The sequence below is a fragment of the Ischnura elegans genome, chromosome X (genome assembly GCF_921293095.1).
Source record: "Ischnura elegans chromosome X, ioIscEleg1.1, whole genome shotgun sequence".
Lineage (NCBI taxonomy): Eukaryota > Metazoa > Arthropoda > Insecta > Odonata > Coenagrionidae > Ischnura > Ischnura elegans.
In genome coordinates, this window is record NC_060259.1 from 106,220,408 (window position 1) to 106,246,436 (window position 26,029).

Consider the following 26,029-nt stretch of genomic DNA (forward strand, 5'->3'; position numbering starts at 1 on the left):
ACAGTCTATATCATTGCATGATTTTATTTTTCCAATATTCTAACCTAGAATGGATTTGCTCTAGGAATTCCTAACCGTTGGCAAGTTTTGCCTTAGCATGAAAGTTTCGTTTTAACGGACCTAAATAAATTCCGTTTTTGCCATTTTTATAAGGATTATTGAATGGATATTTCTGTGACGGCTATCGGTCTCGCATGCACTTGAGTGTTCTCGACGAATTTGTTTTTTGGATCTCGGGTTTAAAATATGAAGATCATGCTTGGCTTATGATCCCTCTTTTGAAGGGCAACTGAGGTTTATCTTCGCAGCCGTATGGCCGATATGAATGGGAGAGTATTTATCGGTCTCCTTCGTGACGTATCACAAGATGCGCGCCTCCGGTGCTACATAGATTACAATTCAATTACAAGCCAGGTGCCAGTCCGATTCGAAACGTCGACAGCGTAGTTCAATTTGAAATTCTGGGAAAAGCCAGAATAATGTGCTTTGGTAGTATTCCGTCGAAAATATTTCACATTCCTCCGGAAATTTATCATATTTCTTGCATGAAAGTAAAATTAATTGGTCGAACTTGTGTGGATATAATTTAAATTAATGTGCAACCCGCTTTTTTAAAAAGTATTTCTAATGCGTTTTTGAGTATTTCTTGGTTTCAGACTTCGCCGTATTTATGAAATTTTTTTCTCACTTTTTTCTAACTCTGTCCCTGATATCTTTAGTCGAAGCACATTAACCATTTGGCTTGCCCCAGGCTGCTTTTCTTTTAATAATTGTGTCAATTCTTGTTTCCTCGTCCATTAAGTCCTCGATCGTTTTCAATGATCCTTTCCTCTGTTTTTCTTACGATCCGCCCTTATTACTTATAGATCTTAATGGATATCCTCCATCAATTGCACCGACTTTTTTCAGTCGCATCGGAAAAAGAATAACCTGTGCGAGGCACGTCCCATTATATTTTTCAAAGCAAATCCCACCCTCTTTTCGTCGTGTTAGGTTGTTTTTCTCATTCTTTCATTTACTCACTCATGGCTTGGTCGTAAGATAAATGTATATTCTTCTGTTGTTTTCTTGGCTCAGGGAGTCCAATGAGGCATTTCTTTTAATCTTTCATAATTCTACGAGTCCTCACCAGTGATTATCGAAGCTTAGTATAGAACTGCATCATAGCGCAATAGGGTGGTTTCCTATTATTTTTTATTGGACCTTGGGCAGTTTTAATAGGTGATTATTAAGACATGTTTCCCTGAGCTCCGTGCCTCATGCATGCATTGGTAGTCTCAGACGATGTAAAACTCCTATCTACTCGTATAGAAACTAGGTCCCTCTGACGTCACGTGGAGTGGCATCGCATGGGCGCCAATCTGGACTTTTTCAAATGCGGTTAAAATTGACCATTGCCATTCGTCTTAACTGGGGTATCTAAAACCAAATAATTTGTATATTATGAATACACTAATTGTGGGTAAGGAATCGCAATCAATGCCTTTCGTTTTCTTCGATGAAGGAAGCTACCCTATTACTGCTCTTGAAGACCTGATCGCTGGCCCAATATAAGTTGTAAGTGCTTTTGCGTAATTTTAATCATATCTCTATATTTATTACCCGTAATATCATGAGTACAATGTTACTTATTCGCATGTGGACTCAAAGTCTCCGTTAGGTATTCGGAGTCCGTAACTCGTGGGGCTCAGATTATTACCGGGTTACCTTTATCTACTTTTTTGCTTCGCCTTTCCGCAAATTAATCTCGATGGCATTTATACTTCTTTCTGCGAGCTCCCTCCATCTAGTGCTTCCTTTTAGAATTCAGTTAGCTTATTCGTGATTGACGATAACAAAACCATGATCAGCTGCAACTCAGAGGCATCCAAACACGTGTTGAGGTTCGCATTTTTCTGAGGAACGTATTTATAACTTTTATATTAAGAAACGTATCTGTAAGGAGAGTTAAATGGAGTTCTGCTCACCCCAGATGTATTTTTCACCTTTTCCTAATTATACTGTGCAGCTGAACTTATTTCGAAGTGAACACAGTGATCATATACCGACTTACAATAATTCCATTTAAATTTTTACTTATTATCACCGTACTTACACTTGTGACATTAAAGGTGAGTATATATTTGAATACTCTAATAATAATAATAATAATAATAAAATGCCTTTATTCGGGCGAGGTTGAGACTGGAAAGTCCCCTCTTCCACCTAACCCCTCGATAACGTCAATGCAAGCATATCATAAAATATTAGACAAACGTTTACAGTACCAAGAATATACAATATACACTGTTTGTGAAATGTCAAAAAAATATAAACAACTATACGTGACATTTTTGTGTAAAAAAGATTTAAGTTTGTGGGAAAAAACATGAGGATAAGGGTGTAATATCCTTCAGCGAAAAAACCCACTGCAGGAAAACGCCCACACAAGAAGGGGGGCGTGAAAAACCTGCGAAAACCTACTGAGTGAAAGCTAATGTCATGTTACATGCAAAATACAACATAGTTCATGAGATACATAGGATACACAAATATTACACATGCAATTAAGATATAAAATATAACATGTGATGCATATCACTTTGTCGCAGGCGCTGCTCAGTGTCATGTATACCTACTTGTTGTGAGGTGAAAAGTGCTTTGTGTAGCCTCCTCTTAAAAGATGCCAATGATGATGAGTTCCTAATTGTAAGGTTAAGATTATTCCATTCCCTACATGCAGTAACGGTAAATGATTTGTTGTAAATGACAGTTCGGTGATGAGGTATAACAAGATTGTGATTCCCTCTTGTGTTAGTCATATGGACAGTGTCAAGACTCCTGAATTCGCATGATAGGTAAGGAGGTGTTTTTGTGTTTAGAATTTGATATAGGAGAGAAAGAGTATGCAGCCGGCGTCGAGAGTCAAGTTTCAGCCATGACAGTTTATTAATATAATCGGTTATATGGTTTATTAATATAATCGGTTATGTGGTCCGATAATTGTAAGTTAAATATGAATCTAATGCATCTGTTCATGGAACGTTGAAGCTTAAGGCTGCTATTCTGGATAAGCGTTGCAAAAAATAGCATATGCTATTCTGCGGGTCATTATTGCAACGACCCCGTATTCAGAATGAAGCGTAGTAATAATTTTGTTCGGAATAGCAGCATGCTATTTCTTGCGCGAGCTATTTGGAAGCTCCGCCCCTTCCCGTATGAAAAACTTTCTGAACAGTTTGCGCAACCAATGAGGGAGAAGATATTTTATATATTTTTCTGTATTTTATGGAATATTGACTTGCAATTACAAATAATTGCTTCATTTGCATTTAAAAATTATATTAAACCGTGGATATCCCCCCCCCCGCACTTGCGGGTCTGCCCGTATTGCCAAACATTCAGAACCACCGTTTTAACTTTTTTTTATCATAAGATGGCATTGTCTTGTACTTTTACAAAATCACTTTAATTAAAACCTTCTTAAACTTTGAACGTGACTAGATTATTTTTTATTACGATGATAGTAAAGGTACCTCAAGGTATCTTTTGCGCCGCCCTTGAGTTTTTTCTGTATCCGCTACTGAATGGCAGAAGAGTTGCTTCTCTTTCGGCACTGTCTTGATATATAATATATATTCACTTGTAGATGCTTCAGTAAGGAAGCTAAGGGGATCATCCCCGTGGAAAAACCTTCCAGCTGTAACTGTTATGTTTTGTAAAAATAATAAGTCAAACATTCTCCATTATTGACCCCAAAACCCTCGAAAAAAAGGCGCCTCAAACGCTCAAATCCTGGTTACTTTATTTCCAGCTTTCGCAAGAAAAATTGACTGATAAGTATGGCACGCTGACGTATACCAATTCATGAAAATATTGAAAATTTTAGCTTACTTCTGTTGGAAACCTTTTGCTAACTCGTGCCCTTAAATAATTATCGCTTTGGTAATAACCCAATCATGGACGAGGTAATTGTTAGCTGCCTTGATTTTGTCACTAAAAGGTTCCTAAGAATTAAATGCGCTGAACTAATTTTGCGTAACTGTAGTCTCATGGTCCATTTATAAATTGCCTATGGAATGCATCAGGGACTACGTTTGTATGTTAAATTTGATGTAATCGCGTTAACCGCGTATCGAAAAATATCAGCCAGTAATAGTGTTTATGTGCTGCTAACCACCAGTTTTTAACTTCCCGCGGGTTATTCAATGCTGCAGTATCGAATGTCCTCAGTACTAATGCAAACTTGTTTTCTTGGTGACCTTGATGGTGGTGTTGGTAAAAGCTCTCTTTTTCCATTGACCTCGCAGGCCTAATGATGTTTATAATTTCCTCTCCCAGTCTTTCGATTTACTTTTCAAATAATGTGTCATGATTTCATCCCTCGCAATAGAATAATCGCAAATAACACCAAGAATAGTAGAAATCGTGAAAAATATGGAAAAATGTGAAGTCACGAACATATTTACAAGCGAAAATTGAGGAGCCCTATGGATAAATTCAATAGTTTTCGGCTCAACTTTGTGGAAATTAATACACGAAAATAAAAAGAAGACTTCGTTGCTTTCCAACTCTTAAAACATGTCGTACGGATGAAATAAATCTGTGGAAAGCAACGAAGTCTCCTTTTTATTTTCGAGCCCTATGGATATTGATGATCTTAGACTATTATCAATATCCATTTGTCTATGGCTTTGTTGTCGTTCATGCAAATTATGACTTTATCATGTGAAGCCTCTTCGAAATTGAATTTAATTTTGATTTATAAAATTTGATCATGCCATCTTGGTAGAGGGCAGCCGTCATATATTTTACGAGCTATACCCGAATTTCTGGCAGCAGTGGTGGATGGAGTGATCACAACGGGCAGAAAGGGACAATGGTAAGTCGGCTAGATTTTCACTCAAATCATTCATTATCTTTGTCGCGTATGAAGGGGAATCGTAATTTTGGATGTAGCAACTTAAAAATTAACAGGTAATATATGTAATTTTTCATCAATATTGTTCACGTATTCTGGCTCTTACTCTTGTTGCCTTTAGTTTACAAATCTATGTATCGTGGGTGATGCCGTGATGGTATCAGCCAGTAAGTGTTGATAGTCAGTCCTAAAACTCTTGAAATATTCGGTCATGACCGTTGTTACGTTAAAATAAACTATCGCAAACGAATACAGTAAACCTTTTTTCTATCATTATGGGAAGCCTTCGTGAAAATATGCCTCTAATATCTTTTCCTAAGGAAAAATTATTGCCAATCACCACGGTTCGGCTGTGAAAATATATAGGCAAAAACATCCAAAGACGTAGTTATTGATACAGGCGAGGAACTTAATCCCGCCACGGTGGCCGAAACAAAACCGAACCGAACAGTGGTGCCAAACTGAATGTCGCGGGTTCGAGTCCGCCTGGGTAGGTTGTTCCTACCCAGGGCATGGTTTTGTGTGGAAGTCGTTGTTACACGTTATTTTCCCCGGTGTAAAAGACCTTAAATGAGTTGTTTTCGGGGCGATGAAGATTTAAAAATAATAAATATTTTTTTACGTATTGTCAATTGCAATATTATATACCGTTATACAGAACATAATAGTCTCTGATAATAGGTATCAGATAGGGGGACGGTAACTGTTCAAATGATAAATAGTGACGCAGTAAATAGGGGGAAACCGGCATTGTGATATGGGAATATCAACGGAAAGATGGATTTACTTTTATTTATACCATTATAAAAGATTTTAAATAACTGCGAATGGCTATGTAAATATTAAAATTCGATACGAAGTCTCTGAGCAAAATATTGTTGTGATGGAAGCGTAATAATAATAGTAATAATAATGAAAATACTGTTTATAGGTATTTTTGATTGGTTATTGGTCATAAACCGCGGTATGCCTTTTAATCTCGTATTTTGACTCAGAGAGTGAATATTTTTCATATTCCACCATGTCATCTTTCTCCGGAAGATTTTCACTCGATTCGGTAATCACTCTTTTAGAATGAGAAAAGTAAGGATCTGATGTCAGTATAAGTCAATAGAAAAGGTATCTTTGGAAAGGTGTTGAGTTGATAGAATGAATGTAACACGATACATCCAAGTGGTTAATCGGTGGCATATGGAAAACATGGATAAAGTTTACCGTACAATTCAACTTTGTTAGTGGAGAGAATGGTATCATTGACTTGAGCTCATTGGATACAGCTCTCAACACCTTTGAGAAGCAGCAAATCCTCGTCAATGTCTTTGGGAAAAAGGTTTTATATGGCCCTCGAACCCAATTTTATCTTTTATGGTTATTGTTGTCCCCTATTTCACAACCTTTGCTGACGCATGGTTTCTTGTGGCGTGTAATTCCATAGAACTCGCTTCTCTTAACTCTATTGTAGTGGAACTTCTCTTTTTTCTCAATTTTTCTACGTTGAGACCAAGAAATCGCGCTATCAAAGCGCAAAGACGACCTTTTACGAAGAGTGCTTTCAGTTAAGCCTAAAACAGTTAAAAATGGATGAATAATAATATTTTTTAATCCTAAGGCATGAATTTTCGTTCCCTAAGGAATGAAAAATTCTACGTATTCCTTGCGTATTAAATTGTTTGCGCAAACATTAGCTCTCACCTGAAACAGATGGGAAATGGAAAACATTTTTACATACCTGCAGGATGTGTTATCGGCTGTTTTAAACAATATACAATCCTCTTATAATAAAAAATGCAGGAGAAAGGTCTTAACTCAACTGTATAAAACTATCTGCGATATGTACTCAACAGGAGATTTACCTAGTGACTTCGAGAAGAACATCATCATTCCCATACCCAAAAAGAAGAGAGCAGAGAAGTGCGAAGACTTTAGGACCATAAGCTTGACGACATATGCGTCGAAGATTCTGACAAGAATCATTTACAGGAGATTAGAACGAAGAGCAGAAGAATTCCTGGATGAGGACCAATTCGAATTTAGGAAAAGCAGGGACACAAGACAAGCAATTTCGGCTCTTAGGCTACTTACAGAGCTTCTCCCCTCCTTCTAGAGTGCACCGCGTAGAGCGATCGAACTATGCACGTACGAACGCAATCGTATTTCCCTAGCTTTTTATTGATCTTTGTTTTAAATACAAATTATCCTGAGGTGTTCTGATGTGAAACTACGCCGCCTAACCGTTGATGGATCTTTGCCTTCAAAGATAAATCTTTGAGCTGAAAATATGTCGCTCTTCATTTTATATCGGGGAAACACTTCACATTCCTATCGGCATGATACCAGTATGTAATCCATTATTGTCTTCTTTGCTTTTTTCATAGATGAGGATGGTTCTTAAACATGCTGCCGTGGATGACTAATGAATGAATGCGTATGCTCTTATTTATAAATACTGCAATTAGAGTATACGAGCTCAAAGCGACTAATTTCAGTGGGCAGGAAATATAGTTGTTGGAATGATTAAGTAAAATACCATTTTCCCGATTTGTTGAATTGCGTGAGCTGTGTAACCCATTTAATTAAATAACTTTCTGGAAATAGCTAAATGAAAATAACTCTGGCAATCGATGATCAAAATAGTTACACCTATTGAATATATATTCAATTAGAAACTAAAATAGTCATTGTGAGTACGATGTATTGTAATGCATTGAGTACGATAAAGCGAAGTGGTAAAAATATTGGATTTGAACCTTAACTTCTATTGAGTATTTACCATATGTGCCTTTCTTCCGATGGCACGGTTATTTAACTGGTACCTTATCCAAATACTTTCAACTAACATGGTAATATCTGCTTGCAGAATAGTTCACAAGAAAACAGCTCTAATTACCAGACATTTTTCGCGGCTGTGATATGGTTCTACGAATGACATTTTTTCCTGAAAGGGAGTTATTATTGCCTCCTCAGGGCACATGGGTGAAAACGTCGCTTTCTTGACGAGTCTCGTTACGAGGAGTCCGAGGATGAGTGAGTTGTGTGTGCCAAATGGCTCAAGTACCAATCTGCACAGTTAATGTCGAGGACGCGGGTGGAAAGATGCAATTGCTTTTTAGTTGATGAGAGTCATTTTTGGGAGGTGGTATAGGGGCCATATGTCAAGGCCAGTGATGACGGAAGCTGGGAGGTTTGGAGAGTCGGCCACGGTTAGGTAGGTTAGTTTAAATTAATTTTTAAGGTACGTCAATGTTTTGTTTTTATATGGGTTAAGAAGTTTAAGTATTGGTCTATAATTTAGGCATCGTCACTGAGTTTGTAATTTTAGTAAATAGTTTCGGGCCCCGTCATTGGAATTGATCGAAAAAAGTAAAAAAAGCATTTTGGGATTATTTATGCAAAACGGCCATTATGCGTGAAAAGCTCTCCGGATCGCCACCGGGTCAGGAACTACATCACTGCATCGACGTTTCGATGTCCGACTCGGCCACCGACTCGTCCTCAGGGCTGTGAGTGACTCAAAGCCCTGAGGACGAAGGCCGTGTCGGACATCAACAAGTCGACATTGATGCAGTTTCTGACCCGGTGGCGATTTCGAGAACTCTTCACGCAGTCTATTCGCCGGGAAAGCAATAAATCTTTCAACGGCCATTGTATTGAAGCAATGAAAACTAGGAGGCGTCTAAGGGCGATGGGAGGGATAAAGTGATCAGCGAGGCTTTATTACACACTTTTACATCTAATTCATTGTTTCAAATAGCATCCGCACCAAACAGAGGAGAAAGTATTCTTGATTTATTAGCGACAAATATACCACATCAGGTAATAAACGTTTGCACTGTCGAAGGAATAAGTGACCATAGGGTAGTAACTGCAAAGTTTTCTCTAAATACCGCTGTAAACTTAAAAAAAAACGTAAAGTTTTCATTTTTAAAAGAGCTGATTTTGATGGGTTTAAGAGTCATCTGAAAAATGCTTTCCCCGAGTTTCAAGAATCAGTATTAAAGTTGAATGTAGAGAATACTTGGAAAGCTTTTCTCTCGCTCGTAACTTCGGGAATAAATAGCTACATCCCTAGTAAAACTGTAAAAGAAGGCAGCGAACCGAGATGGTACGACGCGGAAGTGAGAAAATCATTGAGGCGACAGAGAGCGTGTCATGCAAAAATGAAAAAAGTCAGCACGGATTTATCCGCTAATGAACGCGAGCTAATAATTAAAAAATATAGGATGACTAAAGCCGCCACGAAGGAAGCGTTCAGGAATGCATTCACGAATTTTAAAAGAAAAACACTAGTAGAGCAGTTACGGGTTAACCCAAACGCATTTTGGTCATATGTTAGGGAAGTTCATGGTAAACGATCTACCGTATGCTCGCTGAGAAACGACAATGGAGATGTGTTGACAAGCAGTTACGATAAAGCCAATTTATTAAATTCCTACTTCAAGAGCGTGTTCACCGAGCCTTCCGAGAACTCACCCGAGACCGATGACAATCCCTGTATACATAAGATGCCAGCTATTGACATTAGTACGCTCGGAATAGAAAATATATTGAAATATCTCAGTCCAAATAAATCACCTAGTCCTGACGAAATCCCTTCTCGCGTATATAGAGAACTAGCCTCAGAAATTGCCCCCTACTTGCAGTTAATATTCAGTAAATCCATCAAGCAACACGAAGTACCTAATGACTGGAAAATCGCTAATGTAACGCCTATATTTAAAAGTGGAGACAAGGAACAGCCATCTAATTACAGGCCGATATCTTTAACGTCCATCTCTTGCAAATTCCTTGAACACATCGTAGTCAGCTCGGTAATGAAACACCTAGACGCGAAAAACTTATTAATGGGAACTCAACATGGATTCAGGAAAAGTAGATCGTGCGAAACTCAGTTAGCGCTTCTCGTCTACGATATTTTAGTCTCCGGGGAAGACAACATTCCAGTAGACGCGATTTTTCTTGATTTCGAAAAGGCATTTGATAAAGTACCCCACGGAAAGTTAATAATAAAACTGAAATCTTATGGTCTAGACGAAGATGTCATTTCCTGGATGTGAGAATTTTTGAGCGACCGCGTCCAAAGAGTAGTATTAGACGGTTTAGTCTCCAATGAGGTAAGACTCACTTCTGGCGGTCCTCAGGGTAGTGTCATAGGCTCACTCCTATTCGCGATTCCAGCCAAGGGAGACACCACCTGGCGGAGAACGCTCGAAACAGAGGAACGATGGTCATGATGCGGTAGTGCTATGAGGAATAGTGTGTATGAGACCTTTACACTTTTTTATTGACTAGTTACGGGGTGATACCTACTTTTTGGTTTCAAAGCAATTATTACCGTTACTTGAGGTTAAATATTCTTAAATTCTACGACCCTGTAATAACTGCAGCAGCAGTGGAATTGTTTCAAAGCGAGGCGACGGCTGATGTTCCCGCACGTAGGTAGGAGCAGAAAGCTCTTGCTTAGGACGATTTTAATGGAGATACGTTGGTTTTACATGTTATGTTGGCTATACATGTTATAGTGTTATTTCAATTGAAAATCATTCATGTGTCAGGTTACGCAGAAAAAAGTAGAAAAATAGCTTATATCCAATGCATCAAAGTATCCGATATCCGTGATCGCTCCGTGATCCTTCTTTATATAAACGACATTGGCGAAATAGTACACAGTAAGTTACGATTATTTGCAGACGACGCTGTAGTTTACAGAGAAATCCGCTCCAGCAAAGATATTGATGAACTAACGAATGACCTTGCTGCTATCCAAGCTTGGTGCGATGCTTGGCAGTTAGAATTAAATTTGAAAAAATGCGTCGTAATGAATTTCTGGAAGAAGAACAACTCCCTACAACATAGCTATATAATTCGGGGTACCCAATTAGAGACTGTTGAATCCGTGAAATATCTAGGAGTTAGACTCAATAATGATCTATCGTGGAATAAACATATTCGAGAAATAACCGGTCAAGCTAATCGTAAAATGGGTTTTGTTAAAAGAATATTAGGAAAGTGCGACGACAAAGTGAGAGAAATTAGCTACTTTTCCCTCGTTAGACCACATTTGGAATACGCTGCCAGTGTTTGGGACCCTCATGAAAAAGGCTTAATAACAGAGTTAGAACGCGTGCAAAGAAGAGCTGCCAGGTATGTGAAAGGTCGTTACGATAGTCTTGTTAGTGTAACTGACCTCTTAGATAAACTCGGATGGGAATCTCTGTCGGACCGTAGATTGAAAATAGACTAAACCTTTTAGATAAATTCAAGAGCAGTGTCTTTTCTGACGAAGTTAACCATATCTTACGGACGCCAACATACTACGGAAGATCAGATCATATAAACAAAATAAGAGAGATAGATTGTAGAACAGACAGATTCCGAATGTCATTTTTCCACGATCAATAAGAGATTATAACGGCAGCAATAGAACTCGTAAATAGATTGCATGACTAGTGTAGCCTACTAACCTATGTAATAATTAATGCATGTTTCTAAATTCAATTATTATTTCTAACAGCATATAGTAGTATAGTTTGTTAGTATACGGGGCGTTTTTTGGACGGTGTGGTGTGCATGTGGGAGTCCAAATGCATGCTGCATGCTGGTGATTGATCACCCCCTGCCAAACACCCTAGAGGTGGCTCGCAGGGTATTATGTAGATGTAGATGAGATTAGCAGTATTACTAACTTTTATCTGGTTTTTAAGAGCCAGAATAGCGTCAAAATCTCTTTCCGGGCATGTGACTTCCTGAAATTTCCCGGAGGAGGACCCCGTAATCCCCCGGTAAGGGGCGAACCCATCATGAGTCCCTGCCGAGGGCCCCCGGTGGCTCCGGACCACCCCTGGACACAGCCATTAACGAAAAAAAAGGAGATGCCTAGAGGAAGTTTCACGTAGCATTGATGAAAGCACTTTACTATTCGGGGCGAAAACTAATTCCTAAACGACTGACTCCAATATCTTTAGTTTCTAGCAGAAAACTCCAATTTCTTTAGCTTCTGTGGGAAATGTATGGAGGTCCCAATGTGATTTTCTCATTGTCGATGTGAAAGAAATCTATTCACAATTGCTCAAGTAAGCTGAGCCTATCACGTAGCCTCCGTGCATCTCGCGTCTTGTTAGTGGAAAAGCTGTGCAACGCCCTCTGTTCGTTAGTTTTGACGAATCGCGCGCATTTTCTTTGTATTGCATTACAGTCATGAATTTTGCGCCAGATGCAATATCCTCGCTGCGTATTCCAGTTGCGGCCTTACTAATGCGGAATTGCAGGTCAGTTTCACTGTTTCATCCGAAAACATCTGCTCACACCATTGATAGATCCGAGCTTCCTCCGGACTGTGCTACAAATATTTCTCACGACGGGTTTGTTCCTCACGACAGGTTTGAGGTCATCGTAACTAACGTAATTAATTGCCTTCATGTTAACATCATCTACTACGTATACGTGGGGACAGTTGGACGACCTACGCAAAAAATGTAATGCCGTGAATTTACTCCAATTTATTTCTAGCCCACTCCTGAGTCCACGCTTGCATTACCGTAAGTTTCGGCTGACAGTGATCAAAGGAAGGACAAAGGGAGGTGGCAATCACCTTGTAAAATAAACGAAAACTTTCGGAAAGTTCTGCATGGACATACATTTTGAATTTTTACAGCAATATCAAATGAGTAACGCTATTTAAATATTAAATACTCCACAGAATAACTACCAGACTGAATAAAACCATGAAGAATGATAGGGCTTTACTTATGTAAGTACGACCATTTATCAATAGTTGAAGGCTCCAAGATCAAACAGTGATATGCAGTATGGAGTATCATGCATAGTTAATCCCTCAGCGGCCACTGGGAGTTGCTCGTTACCACAGACTCAGAAAATGTGAAATTAGAGGTCTAAAACGTTTGAAATTGATACAAGTGACCACATCTTTCGGTAGTGGACAAATTGACTTATGATCCTATTTCATAGGAACCCGAAAAAACGTGTGGGGGCTCTTCGTGCGTTGCATTGAACGGCGTGGCGTAACTATTTACGCCAGTGTGGCCACCATCGTTGCTCCAGTCAGATCTTTTTTTTTCAACTTGTTTGTGGGGTCCATCGACAAAATAAAGGTGATTTTTTAAATTCCTAGCGAAAAAATTCTCAATTCTAGGCATTATGAAATCACGTCTGTCCATGCAAAGAATTCAGTTTCATTTTTATATAATATCATTTCATTTTATATAATATAAAAACTAGCTCACGTCCCGTTTAGATCTGTTGAAATTTCCACAGATTAAACATGGACGCCCTCCGTTTAATCTGTTCCGTAGAGCATGGCAGTCGGTATATCATTCCTACGGTGTTATACGGGAAGTGGATGAGAAGGGAACCCAAGAACTTCCTAAGAAAAGTACATGTTCTGGTTATGATGTTTACACTGTCTAAATAAATGTAACATTCTACGTAATATTTCATAAACTAATTAATTCACGCTATAGTAAATAATCGACACGTTGTTGCCTTATTGCATTAAATTCATTAAAATGTGCGATCTGTGGTTGAAATTGACGATTAAATTCTTCAAAACGGTGGTATGCATTCACATGGTGATGTTTAATAGGCTCTCATTATGTAATAATAATGCCATCTACTGGTGATGTAAGAATATCAAGCAATAGCTGCTATTTTGCTCGATGTTTATCGAACTTCAATTCTTGCATCATAGCTCTTTAGTGGATACCTTTTCCTTACTGGGTTCTTAAAAGAAAAACAGGCTCCTCAGAGTTATTCACGGATTTTCCATTCCCCTCCCCCCAACTAATGCGATTTCTAACAGGAGAAATATAAAAATGCTAATTCTTCACTAACAATATGACCATGAAGTACTGGACGAGATAGACACTGTATGTCATTTATGAGGGGAAAATATTAAAAAAATGATAATTCTTCCGTTGAAATATGGCCATAAAGTACTAAAATACGAGATGTGTTAAAAAAATATCGCGAATTTTGTGTTTTTTCAAAAATTATTTATTTATTCATGAATATCTATTTTGTCCCCTTCAAAGTAATCCCCATGAGATATTATACACTTGTGCCAACGATTTTTCCAATCTTCGAAGCACTTCAAAAAATCATTTTTTTATCTTGTTCAGCTCCTCCTTCGATGCCGTCTTTATCTCGTCAATCGTAGCGTAACGTCGTCCTTTCATGGGTCTCTTCAGTTTAGGGAACAAGAAAAAGTCACAGGGGGCCAGATCTGGGGAATACGGTGGCTGCGGCATCATTAGTGTGTTGTTTTTGGCCAAAAAGTCGCGCACAAGCAACGATGTGTGAGCAGGGGCGTTATCGTGGTGCAAAAGCCAATTTTTGTTCTTCCACAAATCCGGGCGTTTCTGGTGGATTGCTTCGCGCAAATTGCGCATAACTTGCAGGTAATATTCCTTATTGACCGTTCTACCCTGTGGCAAGAACTCATGATGCACCACGCCCCTGCAATCGAAGAAAACTGTCAGCGAAACTTTCACATTCGACCGAACTTGGCGCGCTTTTTTCGGTCTTGGTTCGTGCGGCAGCTTCCATTGAGATGATTGAGCTTTGGTTTCCACGTCATAACCATAAACCCACGATTCGTCACCAGTTATGACCCTCTGCAGCAAATTTGGGTCGTCGCGGACCCAAACCCAACCCAACCCGACCCGTCACATGCCCAAATCATTGATAAAAATCGAATGGCACGAGCCAATCGATATGTTTAGGTCCTCAGCAACTTCTCTAACGGTGATTCGACGATTGGCCAATACCATTTTCTCCACTTCATTAATTTTTTCGTCTGTTGTTGAAGTGCTCGGGCGTCCGGCACGCTCTTCGTCGTTCACATCTTCTCGGCCTTCTGAGAACATTTTGTACCACCGATAAACGTTGCTTCGGTCCAAGGTAGCTTCTCCGTATGTCACAGTCAACATTCGGAATGCATCCGCGCACTTAATTTCATTTTTCACACAAAATTTGATACAGGTTCTTTGATCCATGGTAAAAATCGAAGACGATCCAAAACACGTGCAAGCAAAGCAGCTGTCAACAATTAAGTAAACATTCAAAATGGCCGAGCTTGTCGGCATAAGTGACAGACATGAGTACCAACATAACGCCACAAAAAAAATCGAAATTCGATTATACGTAACCCGCGAAAAATTCAAAATTCGCGGTACTTTTTGAACACACCTAGTAGATGATATTCTTATCATGAATATTATGAGATCAAAGGTGATGACTCGGAATTTCTCATCGGTGAGTATCTACATGCTACGCCAACGCTAATCGTAGTTGTCTACCAATTAGTGGCATTGAATGTTAAGCTCATCCGTTGTTGCAGTGGTTAGGGTAGGTTGTTTAGAAGGTTGTTTATGCTTTCGAATCTCGCCCTCGTCATTTTTTTCTGCTTTGACTTTTTTTGAATTCATTATTTTTCAATTTCGCTTAAAAGTTGTTAAAAAGTTGTTTACGATTGTAGAATTTAATTTTTAATGACCGTGCGACTAGAAAATTATGACATGGAATTTTTAGAGAACTTTCTATGGAATACTGTGGCACTCTACGAAAACTGCAAGGGAATTTGGTAGAATTTCTACGGAAACTTTAAGGGACTCTGTGGAATTCCTTGAAAGAAGTGTTTCAATACTTTGAGTAACTTCAGCACAAAAATCAACGAAATTCTGTAGAGAAAGTTTTAAGAAATTTGTTCGGAATCTTCTAGCTGGGAAAGTCTCATTACTTATCTTTACTTTATTACTTATCAACGCGCTGCCCTCTATCGAAGGCACTTGCAGCCATGAAAGTTTTAGGATGTATTCCTTGTGCCATTTATAGGCGCACTAACAAAGGATTTTTGCTAGAAATAATTTTTGTGGTAGTTTTCCCCCCATGTATGCTTAATTTTTGACTCTCATGAGAATACGATTGAACTTGGGGCGGATCTTTTTTCTTTGGCTCTTTTAAATTACGTCCACGACGACCTGTCGAGCGGGAGGCATTCCTTATTTTTTCTATAAATAGAACACCAATGTGGAGATTGTGGAATCGTAAGTTTGAAATATTGAGTAAACAAATGTAAATCATGTAGACACTTCCAGGTAGACTTATGTTGTTCACGGTTATGGTGCATTATCTGGGGCTGTCTCATGTAATCCCGATTTTGTTATATCCACGTTATTTTTCGTTCCGAGGTGTCAACTTCCACAATGCATGGTTAGAACAAAAGACGGTTGCAAGGCGCACGGAAAAATAAATTTCTGATTACTAATTCACTTGCGCGATACAAAGTTTCACGCTTATGTTCCCGTTAAATGAAAATCGCTCACACGCTTTGCTATTTCTCGCACAGCATTTTCCTCCAGTCGCTGACCGCGGCCCTCAGAGCTGTGGGCTCTCTCCCGAAAACTGACCGCTCATGTTGCGATTGGAAGGTAATTGATTATAAGCACCAATAACCAGTGATTAGCTCTAGATATAATTGCCTAAAGCACATAAATTCTTTAAGAATCCATTAGTATATTGTGTTATCAAATAATTAATACCTTAGGATAATTAATTGGTGCAAAATGCATTTTTACGTTAACATTTAGGAGTTTCCGAAAGGCATATGCAAAGGCCGCATAAACTTCAAATAATATCGTTTGGAATGTAATAACGAGTTCTAACAAAAATGATATGTTGACATATAGCGAAAGATATTCTCTGAGCTTTAATAATTCTAATTTATCATCGAGAATCGCTGTTTTCTTCAAATGTCCTGTCTATTTCCTACACTCCATGTGCTCTCGCGGAGGTTTCAAAAAACTCTTCTTCGCATATCATTGCATTCGTCTCGTTTCGCGTGCGCTGAGTGAAGTTGCTCTGTGCAAATCACTCGCTATGAATGAAAGGCTTCCAATGCCCGCAATAACCACGCCGGTGCACCGCCAGCGTCTCTTACGGTAAAAACAATGCGGACGCGAAGCAATCTGGGAGTCATAGTAATTTGTTTTTGCGAGAAACAATTTTTTTGCTGGAATTCTAATGCTATTGAGTAGATTATACTTTCACCCTTGAGATAGTAGGAACGCTGAGAATTACTAATTTTGGTGTCGCAAGACGATCTTTTACGTTATAATATTCACCCCAACCTTTTTTCATCTTCAGTGTGTCCTTTGCTTTCAGTTTAATAAACTACACGATCTCGGGTAAATTATTCCACTCAATCAAGTAAATGCCCGAGAAGTAGAATGGCTTATTTTAAAGCTTTTAGAGTAAATAAATAATAAGCTATAATATACTTACAGAGGTATATGGAAAACAAAGGACTGGTTAACATAATGCAGTTGTAACTTTCCGGAGGTATCGAAATTTTATAAGGATGACAATGAAATGAACTCCCGGCCCACGTGAAATAAACTCTTCAGAAGTATGAGTTTCGGGAAAATGAACCGGGCGTAGAGACATCACTCTTGGCCGACTATAGAACTATCATATTGACTAAATATATGACATTGAAGGAATGGTTGATGAACTGGAACAGAATAATGAAGAATTGAAGGAACTTAAAAAACTGTAAGCAGGCTTTAAAAAAATACAATTCAACTGACACAGGCAACAACGGAATTCTCATAGACAGGATGTTGGAATTTTGCAGAATACCTTCCTAAATCGCCTTCTGATAAGTTTGGAGGAGAATGGCAGGGACCCTAAGGGATTAAGATGAGAATAGGCAAGAGGCGACCAGGATTTGGGTTAGTCGGAGGATGAAGAATCTCTTGTGGGTGTGAAAAAAGCAGACGATCAAGTACACATAACGGCTTTCAAGAAAAGAATACTTTTGAAAGTGACAGGAAGCAGAGCTTATTATTGAAGAAACATAAAAGGGTGAAGGATTCACAAAATCCATTTTAATGGAAAGAAACTGGTTATATGAGATAGGAACGACGGAAGACGATTAAAAAGTTGGATAAAGAGAGGTAAGATATTTTGTAATATGTGTATGCGTATTGTAGTAACATTTAGTGAAATAGTGAGTCAGGAACTAGCTGAAGTACTGAAGATACCTCAGGGCTTATATTTATTTATTTATTTCCCATTTCCCCGTAAACAGCACTTTGCGGCCTTTATATCGACAGTGATCATAACTTAGCTATGATAAAATGCTTCTTAAAATTAAAAAAACTGAAGAAAGCAGTGAATAATATGTTGCATTTTGAAAAATTGAAGGAGGCTATGCATCAGCAGGCATTTCCAGAAGCTGTGGAGAACAAAACTGGAGGGAATGAGTCCAAGAAATCAGTGGCAGGGAGCTGGAATAATATTATAAGTAGGCCACAGGCATCAGCTTAAGAAGGTATTCGAAGGAGAATATTCGTCAGCAAGAAACTATGGATCATGCAGAAAGTCTTAATTCTCATTGAAGAATGAAGAAAATACAAGAATGCGAAACCAGTGGAAGAAACAACAGAATGAAACTAATCGTCGAGGGGCAAATGGAAGGCAATAACGGGGAAGGACGTAGTGAAGGCTGTTCGGGTGCTCCAGCGGGTAATCTCCTTCATGGCAGCCTGAAGAAAAATAAAAAAGAGAAGACGCTTCGGGGTACGAGTCGCACTCCATCCTCAGGGGTGAATGTCGTTTCTCGGAAAGTGTTCGTCTTATAAAGCGGTTGGACAGCCGTGAAGGAGATTACCCGGTGGAGAACCCGAGTAGCGTTCACTACCGGCATACGCCGCGAAAGCATCAGATCTTTTTTCACGGAGAAGGAAGACTTGGAATAAGAGATATGGAACAGGTAGAGAATATTGTGAAAGAGAAAAAATACGGAGGTTTGGACAGATTAGCCGATCGGAGAATTTAGTGGAGAGCTGCGTCAAGGCAATCTTAGGATTGTTGACCAGTGTTAATGAATGGCTGCATGAAATATGAGTAGACGATTGATAAATTGGTGAAAGATAGGCAGGATATTTTCTTCAATAAGTAATACGTGTAATTATATATTTTAGGTATGCAATGTAGGTATAACATAATTGGTGGGATTATTATAATTTTAGCTAAACCTCTGAAAGGAGTGATCTAATATTTGTAAGGCCATAGCTGTCGTCCATACCGGTTGATATTACACGGGCGCCCCTCGCTAGTCTTCCGATACAGCGTGAAGATGATACATCCGTCATTTCCGTAGGGAGTTGCTTTGTGTTGAAGATTTTTCAATCCATTCGAACCTAATGTTCTCGAAAGGTTTTTCCATGTCGACTTCTATGAGTGCCAGGGACTATTCGTTTTCAGTCATCTCGCTAGTCATTACATCTATGATCCAAAGAGTGGTATCAATCACTATTTTCGTGTTGTCCCCTTCAAATTGGTTCACTAATCCTGTGCCTTCTAAGTCCTCCACATTTTTGCGATTACCTTCGCTTTATATTTAAGATTTTGTAGTCCGTACTCAAGAGAGATATTGGTCTGAACTCGCCAATGTCCTTGGCGTCCTTTTTTGTATTTGTTATGAGGGTAACCATGCATTCCTAATAACCGCACCGATTTCGACCTTCTGAGTTGTGTGCACTCGATTCTCATAAGGGGTAATCTTTTAAGCACCAACATAATGCGTCTGCTTTACATTCTTCATCACCTGATCCATGTATCTCATTCGTGGCCTTCCTCTGCCGTTCCTCCCTTCCACATGTCCTTCGACGAATATTTTCATCAGAGCAACGTGTCTCATGATATGGCCGTTCAAAATGTCCTTTCATCTTCCCAAGGTTTTCAGATGACTCTTTCTTTCTCTTCTAGAAATTTTGCATCTCTCACACGATCTATCCATTTTAACCATCAACATTCTTCTATGACACTACATTTCTAAGGCTTCCAATCTTGATTTCTACGCATCGTACATGCCTCAATAGAGCCACGACTGGAGATAGTTTTAATTGCGCCCGAAAGTGCAAGTAAAATTCACTCGATCCCTGAGTGCTTGCCCTTGTTTTAATTTTCGGTCAGGTCCTCTATGCCATCCTCGGAAATCTGTGCTCTGAATCGTTGCTTACTTTTGGGGGTGAGATTGGGGAGGTGCGGGCCGTGGCCCACCAAATGACGCGTCGCCATTCTTCAATTTGCTGTTCCGCCCCCCTCCCCTCCCCCCCCCGCTGCGTCCCATCATCCCAGCGTTCGCCTTGATTGAGCCACGGTCGCCTATGCTTGGGTCATTGCCTCTACGTCGTTTCGAGTTTTTAAAAATGTTTTCTCGTTATACGTTTCCTGATTTCAGTCCATTAACTCCTTTGCTAGCGTTTGGTGGCTAGCACTTCATCTCCATCAAACCTCGCAATGTTTCCCTAGATGATACTAACGTTTCGTTTTCTTCTCAGTGAAAGTTATTCGTTAATATTTTGGTGGTACTTATTTTTAAGATATTCTCCAACCAATACTGCGCATATTTCTCTAGTAGTTTATTGTAAAATTGTTTATTTCCTTTTCCATTTCTTTGAATGCTTCTTCGTTTTTTTAGGATATTCATGTCATCGCCAGTTTTTTTCCTTTCGATTGTTTTTTTCTTCTGGAATTATTCTAACGTCTATTTTTCTGCCTGTGACTTAATGTTTGGATATTGCAGCTGGGATTGTGGTGTCAGATATGAAGTTACCCTGGTGGCATTCCAAGATGAAGAGGGAATGTATTCAATGTCGTGATTGTGAGCCTATTCTTCTATTGACGTCGACATTTTCGGGCTGCGTTATCGTATGTTGTTTAATAATAATCCACAACAGTTCCGTCCGCTATCCTGTTGGCGCCCTCACGAGAAAGATGGCAAGAAGCTCGTGGTTCTCTCTAGTATATAGGTATTTTTTAGCGCCTAAATCAGGAAATGTTTTCTGCCAATCAGGGAACATCCTCAAATTTGCGCGAAGTTATTATTTTTCGTGCGCTGTAGAGTGGATACCCTTCTTCCCTGTTGAAGTTGTATGGTCTTTTCACGATCTCAGTGGACTCCCTTATTTTTCTGGCGAAAACTTTTGTACTTACGCTAATATTTTTGCGTCTTCATATAAAATTTAATATCCGGGTTCACTCCAGGCATGGTAGGTGCTTTAAACTGTTTATTTCTGGTCGCTCTCCGGTGTTCATTTATCCATGTGTTCACCGTTCTTCATGATTCGCCGATATACCATTCACCGCAGGGGCATGGCACTTGGTACACGCCTTCAGAAAGTAACGTTGAAATTTCATTCATGGGCCAGCTATCTTTGTGTCGCAGTTGAACCTGGTCAACCTGTTGCATGCTGGTGATTCACCACAACCTGCTGAGCATCTAAGAGGTGGCTCGCTGGGTATTTTGTGGAAGTACATTCATTGTACGGAAAACTCAGCGTCAGGAGCTATTCTTTTATGGCTTAGAGGTATTATTTGGGATGGATAAGAAAATTATTTTTTCGGGAAACCTGTTGCATTGAAAAAAATGTTATGAAGTCGGCACAAAGGAGGCCCAAAGAATTTGAGACCTTGAAGTCAACCCGAGACCCTCAGGCCGTTTCGTATAGAGGGAATAAGGTTGACCGTCTGGAAATACGTAACTCATTGCTGTCCGAATACGTATACACGGAAATTCAGGGAGAATACTTAATCCATTATGTCCATCAACGAGCGTTTATACACTACATGTTTGTATAGATTGAGTGATTGAGGACCCTTGGCTTCCTAGACCCAACATATAACGGTGGGATGGACGGTAATCCGCTAGCACCTTACGTTACAAAAAATAATTGAAATTATGAATTTCGAATCGTGTATGATTTTTTCCTTTTAGGTTATGTCGACCGTTGGTTACTCGTTATTGTTTCACAGCAATGCTTTGATCTTTGAGCAGAAGCGAGCACGATGAATACGTCATTGTGCTACTTTTTTCAGTTCTTCAATTTCCGATGATAGTTTGATCAGATTTGACATTATTTGTTGGTTTCTTCGTTAATGATAATTATCTGATCGCAGTTCTTTTTTCCCCGGCAGGTGCCTCTAACGGAAGACAGGCGCTGGGAGCTCAACTTGTACGAAGCATTCGTTTGGGGATCCTTGGTGGGGCCTTTGATTGGTGCCTATCTGGTGCCTCGCTTGGGACCCAAGCGTGTTGTTGAAGGAGGATTGCTTGGGGCCAGTGTGGCCACTCTCCTGGTGCCGGCAGCATGGTTTACAACGGCACACTACGCGCTGAGTGCCACTCAAGGAGCATGCACGGTATGATATCAAATATGTATCATGTTGATGCGTCTGACCACCATTCCCACATTTGTATCTTGGGGGCTGGCACTCGGGGAGGTAGGAGTAAAGTTTGGATGAGCCATGGAAGAGATGGCGCATCAGCGTTTTACTATCTCAGAAACAACTGTGACGTGATCGAAGTGGCCTATTTCTCGCTATTCCAGGCTTTCTTTGCAGCACCCAACCCTACAGATATTGTGCATGCCCCCAGGCCCCAAGGTATAAGGGGACTACGCCAGTGCGTAAATCAGGACTATTGGCTTTTGATTGTAGAGTCCCTGGGTCAAAGCTCAAGACACCCCAAAGCAAAACCCCTCGGTATGTGAGGAGACACTAGGAAAATAAATGTCCCCATTGACCTCAGCGTGTTCTGTTCAAGTTCCTGTGGCTCAATCTTAGGTGAGATGTAACCTCACATTTCAGCCATCAGGTTGATTAATGTGCGATTTCTATATATGTCGGGGGAGTATCCTAGAAAATGCTTTCTCACTTTCTTTTTTTCGCAATCAAATCAGTTTCTCTCTTTATGTATCGCATCGCATCGCATTTCTGGTTAACTGTATTCGTTAATGTCACGATATTCAGCATCAGCTGGTAATCGGCGAGTTGGTTTTTAGAATATTATGGCGTTTGTGTGATTTGTGGTTAATTAGTCAATTTTGTTCAGCGGTTTGGATGTGTAATGGCTCTTTTGGGTCTGTTGTATTTAAAGTGTGGGTTTTCTTCGTAGTTCCAAATTGGTGTGAGTAGCGTGTTGTTTGTTCTGTGCAGAGAGTGTTCGAAGGATTTGGCTATGTCGTGTAGGCATTGTGTAAGTGTTTTAATTTTGAGGTTGTCGTGAATGTATTGGTTGCGGACGAACCAGGGGGCGCCCGTGATGGTCCTTAAGACCTTGTTTTGTAACACTGTCAGTTTGTGTAAGTGAGTGTGTGCTATTGATCCCCAAGCCGGGTAGCCATAGGTGAGATACGGTCGAATCATCGCCGTGAAAAGTAATTTCTTGGTGTCCAGCGCCAGGTGCTGGCTTTTTAAAAGAGGGTAGATGGACGCTGCTGCGCCCCTTGCTTTTCGGATGGCTGCGGATGTGTTGGCGCTCCAGGTGAGTTTCTCATCTAGAGTGATGCCCAGAAATTTGGTGGTGGCACTTCGGACGATCCTTTTGTTCCCGTAATAAATTGGCGTGGACAGGGATTTTTTCCTCTTGCGTGCAAATTGCATGACCTGGCTTTTGGATGGATTCAGCTGAAGTTTCCATGTGGACATCCATTCCTCCACGTCATCAAGATGATCTTGGATGTGGTCGGCGGCCGTGTCTGGATCAAAAGACTTGGAGAGAATGGCGAGGTCGTCTGCATAAAGGTAGGTATCGGTGTTTGGATGGGATGGCAAATCGTTGATATACAAGTTAAATAGGGTAGGGGAGAGGATTGATCCTTGGGGAACGCCAGAGTTGATAGGGTATAATTTGGATTTTGAATAGGAAAAGGATGAAAAGAAGGTTCGGTCAGTTAGGTAGGATAAAATAATTTTGGTGAGGTATGAGGAGACGGGAGAGGTGTGGAGTTTGTGTATAAGTCCTTGATGCCAGACACGGTCAAATGCCTTCGACTGGTCTAGGAATACGCCAACGATGTATTTTTTCATGTTATAGCCCAGTTGGATGTATTCCACCAGCCTGGTGATCTGGTGGGTAGTGGAGTGACCAGTGCGGAAACCAGCTTGTTCCTCCCGAATGATGGCGTTGTCGGTGAGCTCAGGTAGTAGGCGATTTAGTATAGTCTTCTCTAGGATCTTGCCAAATGCCGAAAGAAGGCTAATAGGGCGGAAGTTGTTCGGGTCCAATGGAGTCTTTCCCGGCTTTGGGATGTGAATGACCTTGGCAGTTTTCCAAGGTTTGGGGAAGTATGATAGCTTGAGGCAGGAGTTAATGAGGTGTCGGAGGAACAGGGTATAGTTCGGAGGCAGTTGCTTGATCAGGCGGTTGGAGAAGAGGTCCGGGCCTGGGGCCTTCTTATTCGGCATCTGCTTGATGATGGATTGGAGCTCTGATGGAGATACCGGCGGAAATGGCGGTGTAGGACAGTGGAGGATGGTGGAGTAGGAAATGTTGCATTCTTCTGCCATGTCGGAACCCTCGGAGTCCTTGAAGGTGTCAGCAAGCATTGCAGCAAACTGGTCAGCTTTCTGTTGATCGGTGGCCGCTTGTGAGGTGCCGAAATCAACAGGAGGAGTGGGGTTTTTTCTTTGTTTTAGAGAACGAGCTAATGAGGAACTTGCATGGGTCGTAGATTGCTCTAAAAACTATTTTGAATAAGTCAAAGGGATACATTAGCTCGCAAAAATACCTTCAGTTTCTCCATTCAACATCAAAAGAAATAAAAAAATTGCATTTAAATTCGAGAAAAATTTCTCTGAGCCGACCACTGCGCGAAGACACCCGAGCGTTGCCGAGGCCAGGCGTGACGTCATAGGTGCCTAAACAACCGTAGGGAGTAGGGAAATACGCTGAGCGCTTGGTGTAAAATTTGTTTTGAGGGAGTATTTAGCCGCTCATCGTCACTTTATTTTGTTCTGTTATTCTTGGGCAAGTTTTCCTATTGCTATTGTGCCTAGATTATTACTTGGGATATTAATAATGCGGCATCGGGATGATGAAGTACAAGCGTTTCACTTCGTGTGTTTTAGTTATCAGAAAAATGGATGATAACGTTGCCACTCGTTCGAATAGTACGCCTGAAATTCATCTACATCTACATAATACCCCGCAAGCCGCCTATAAGGCGTGTGGCATGGGATGTTAGGACACCAGCCTTTTTTTAGGACACCAAAAATTGATGCCATTACCCTCATGGAATTTGTTAAGACAAATTATTGCTATACGTTGGCGGCAAATCGAGTTGTAAAAGAAACTTGTAATACTGTAGGATAACGATCGTAAGCTGTGCTGTTGACATTAGAGAAAGCTGTGCTGTTGAATTTGGCAACGCCGGATTAGCGGAGAAGGTAGTCCTATCCGTCCTACGGTACGAATTCACAGCAAAACAGTCTGCACACAATCCACATGTGAGATCGCGATCGGTTCCGCTGCCAACACACACACAAGCTACAACCTATTTCAATAATATAGGTAAATCCATAAACAATATACTAGCATATACCATAAAAATATAGCGGGAAATAGGCAATTACTCTTATCAAAAACTGGATGTCACTGTCACATTCTTATATTCATCACGTACAACTTACAATAACAGAACTCGTTATGATGAATACAACTATTTATTCACTGATTTAAACCCTTAAATTAGCCCACACAAGTGACACAGGTGACATTTCTCACTACTATTCGTTGAAATAATGGAATAACAAACTTCACACACAGTTTTTATTTCAATAGCGTGATCGTGAAATGTCATATCTACGGTGAACAACGGAGATTAGCACGCCACTGACAATTTTTACACTACGGTTAGACATTTATCGATATCGTAATAGCACTTTTTACAATTCAATCACGATGGAACACTGATAACTCTTGGCCGATATTTTTCAACCTTGTTAAACTTTGTGCATGACAACCACTGGCACTGTGATTATTAGCAGTAGCTTAACGGGAGACGTCACGTTGAAAATAACACTATTTTGGCACAAAAATGTTCCTAGATGTCTCCAATCAGCGAGCAAAAGTTGCATTGACTGGAATTCACCCCATAATACAAGCACAGACAGTCCTAAACGACGAACTCTCCGGCACCTACGAATAAACGGATGAAGTTATTGTATATAAAAGCTAAGCGGACATCCGTAAACATCAAAATCGTTCTAATTGCATACTTAAATGAATGATATGCCGTCGATAACATCAACTTACAATTAACGTAT

The 26,029-nt window shown here is 40.1% G+C and overlaps 1 protein-coding gene across 1 annotated transcript in view; it reads left to right on the forward strand.

The window, feature by feature from the left end:
• Nucleotides 1–26,029, forward strand: part of LOC124171236 (sialin-like) — a 229,792-nt gene that overhangs the window by 57,310 nt on the left and 146,453 nt on the right. The window contains exon 5 of the mRNA XM_046550379.1: nucleotides 21,899–22,123. Within this exon, the coding sequence (XP_046406335.1) occupies nucleotides 21,899–22,123 (225 nt within the window). The remainder of the gene's footprint in view (nucleotides 1–21,898; nucleotides 22,124–26,029) is intronic.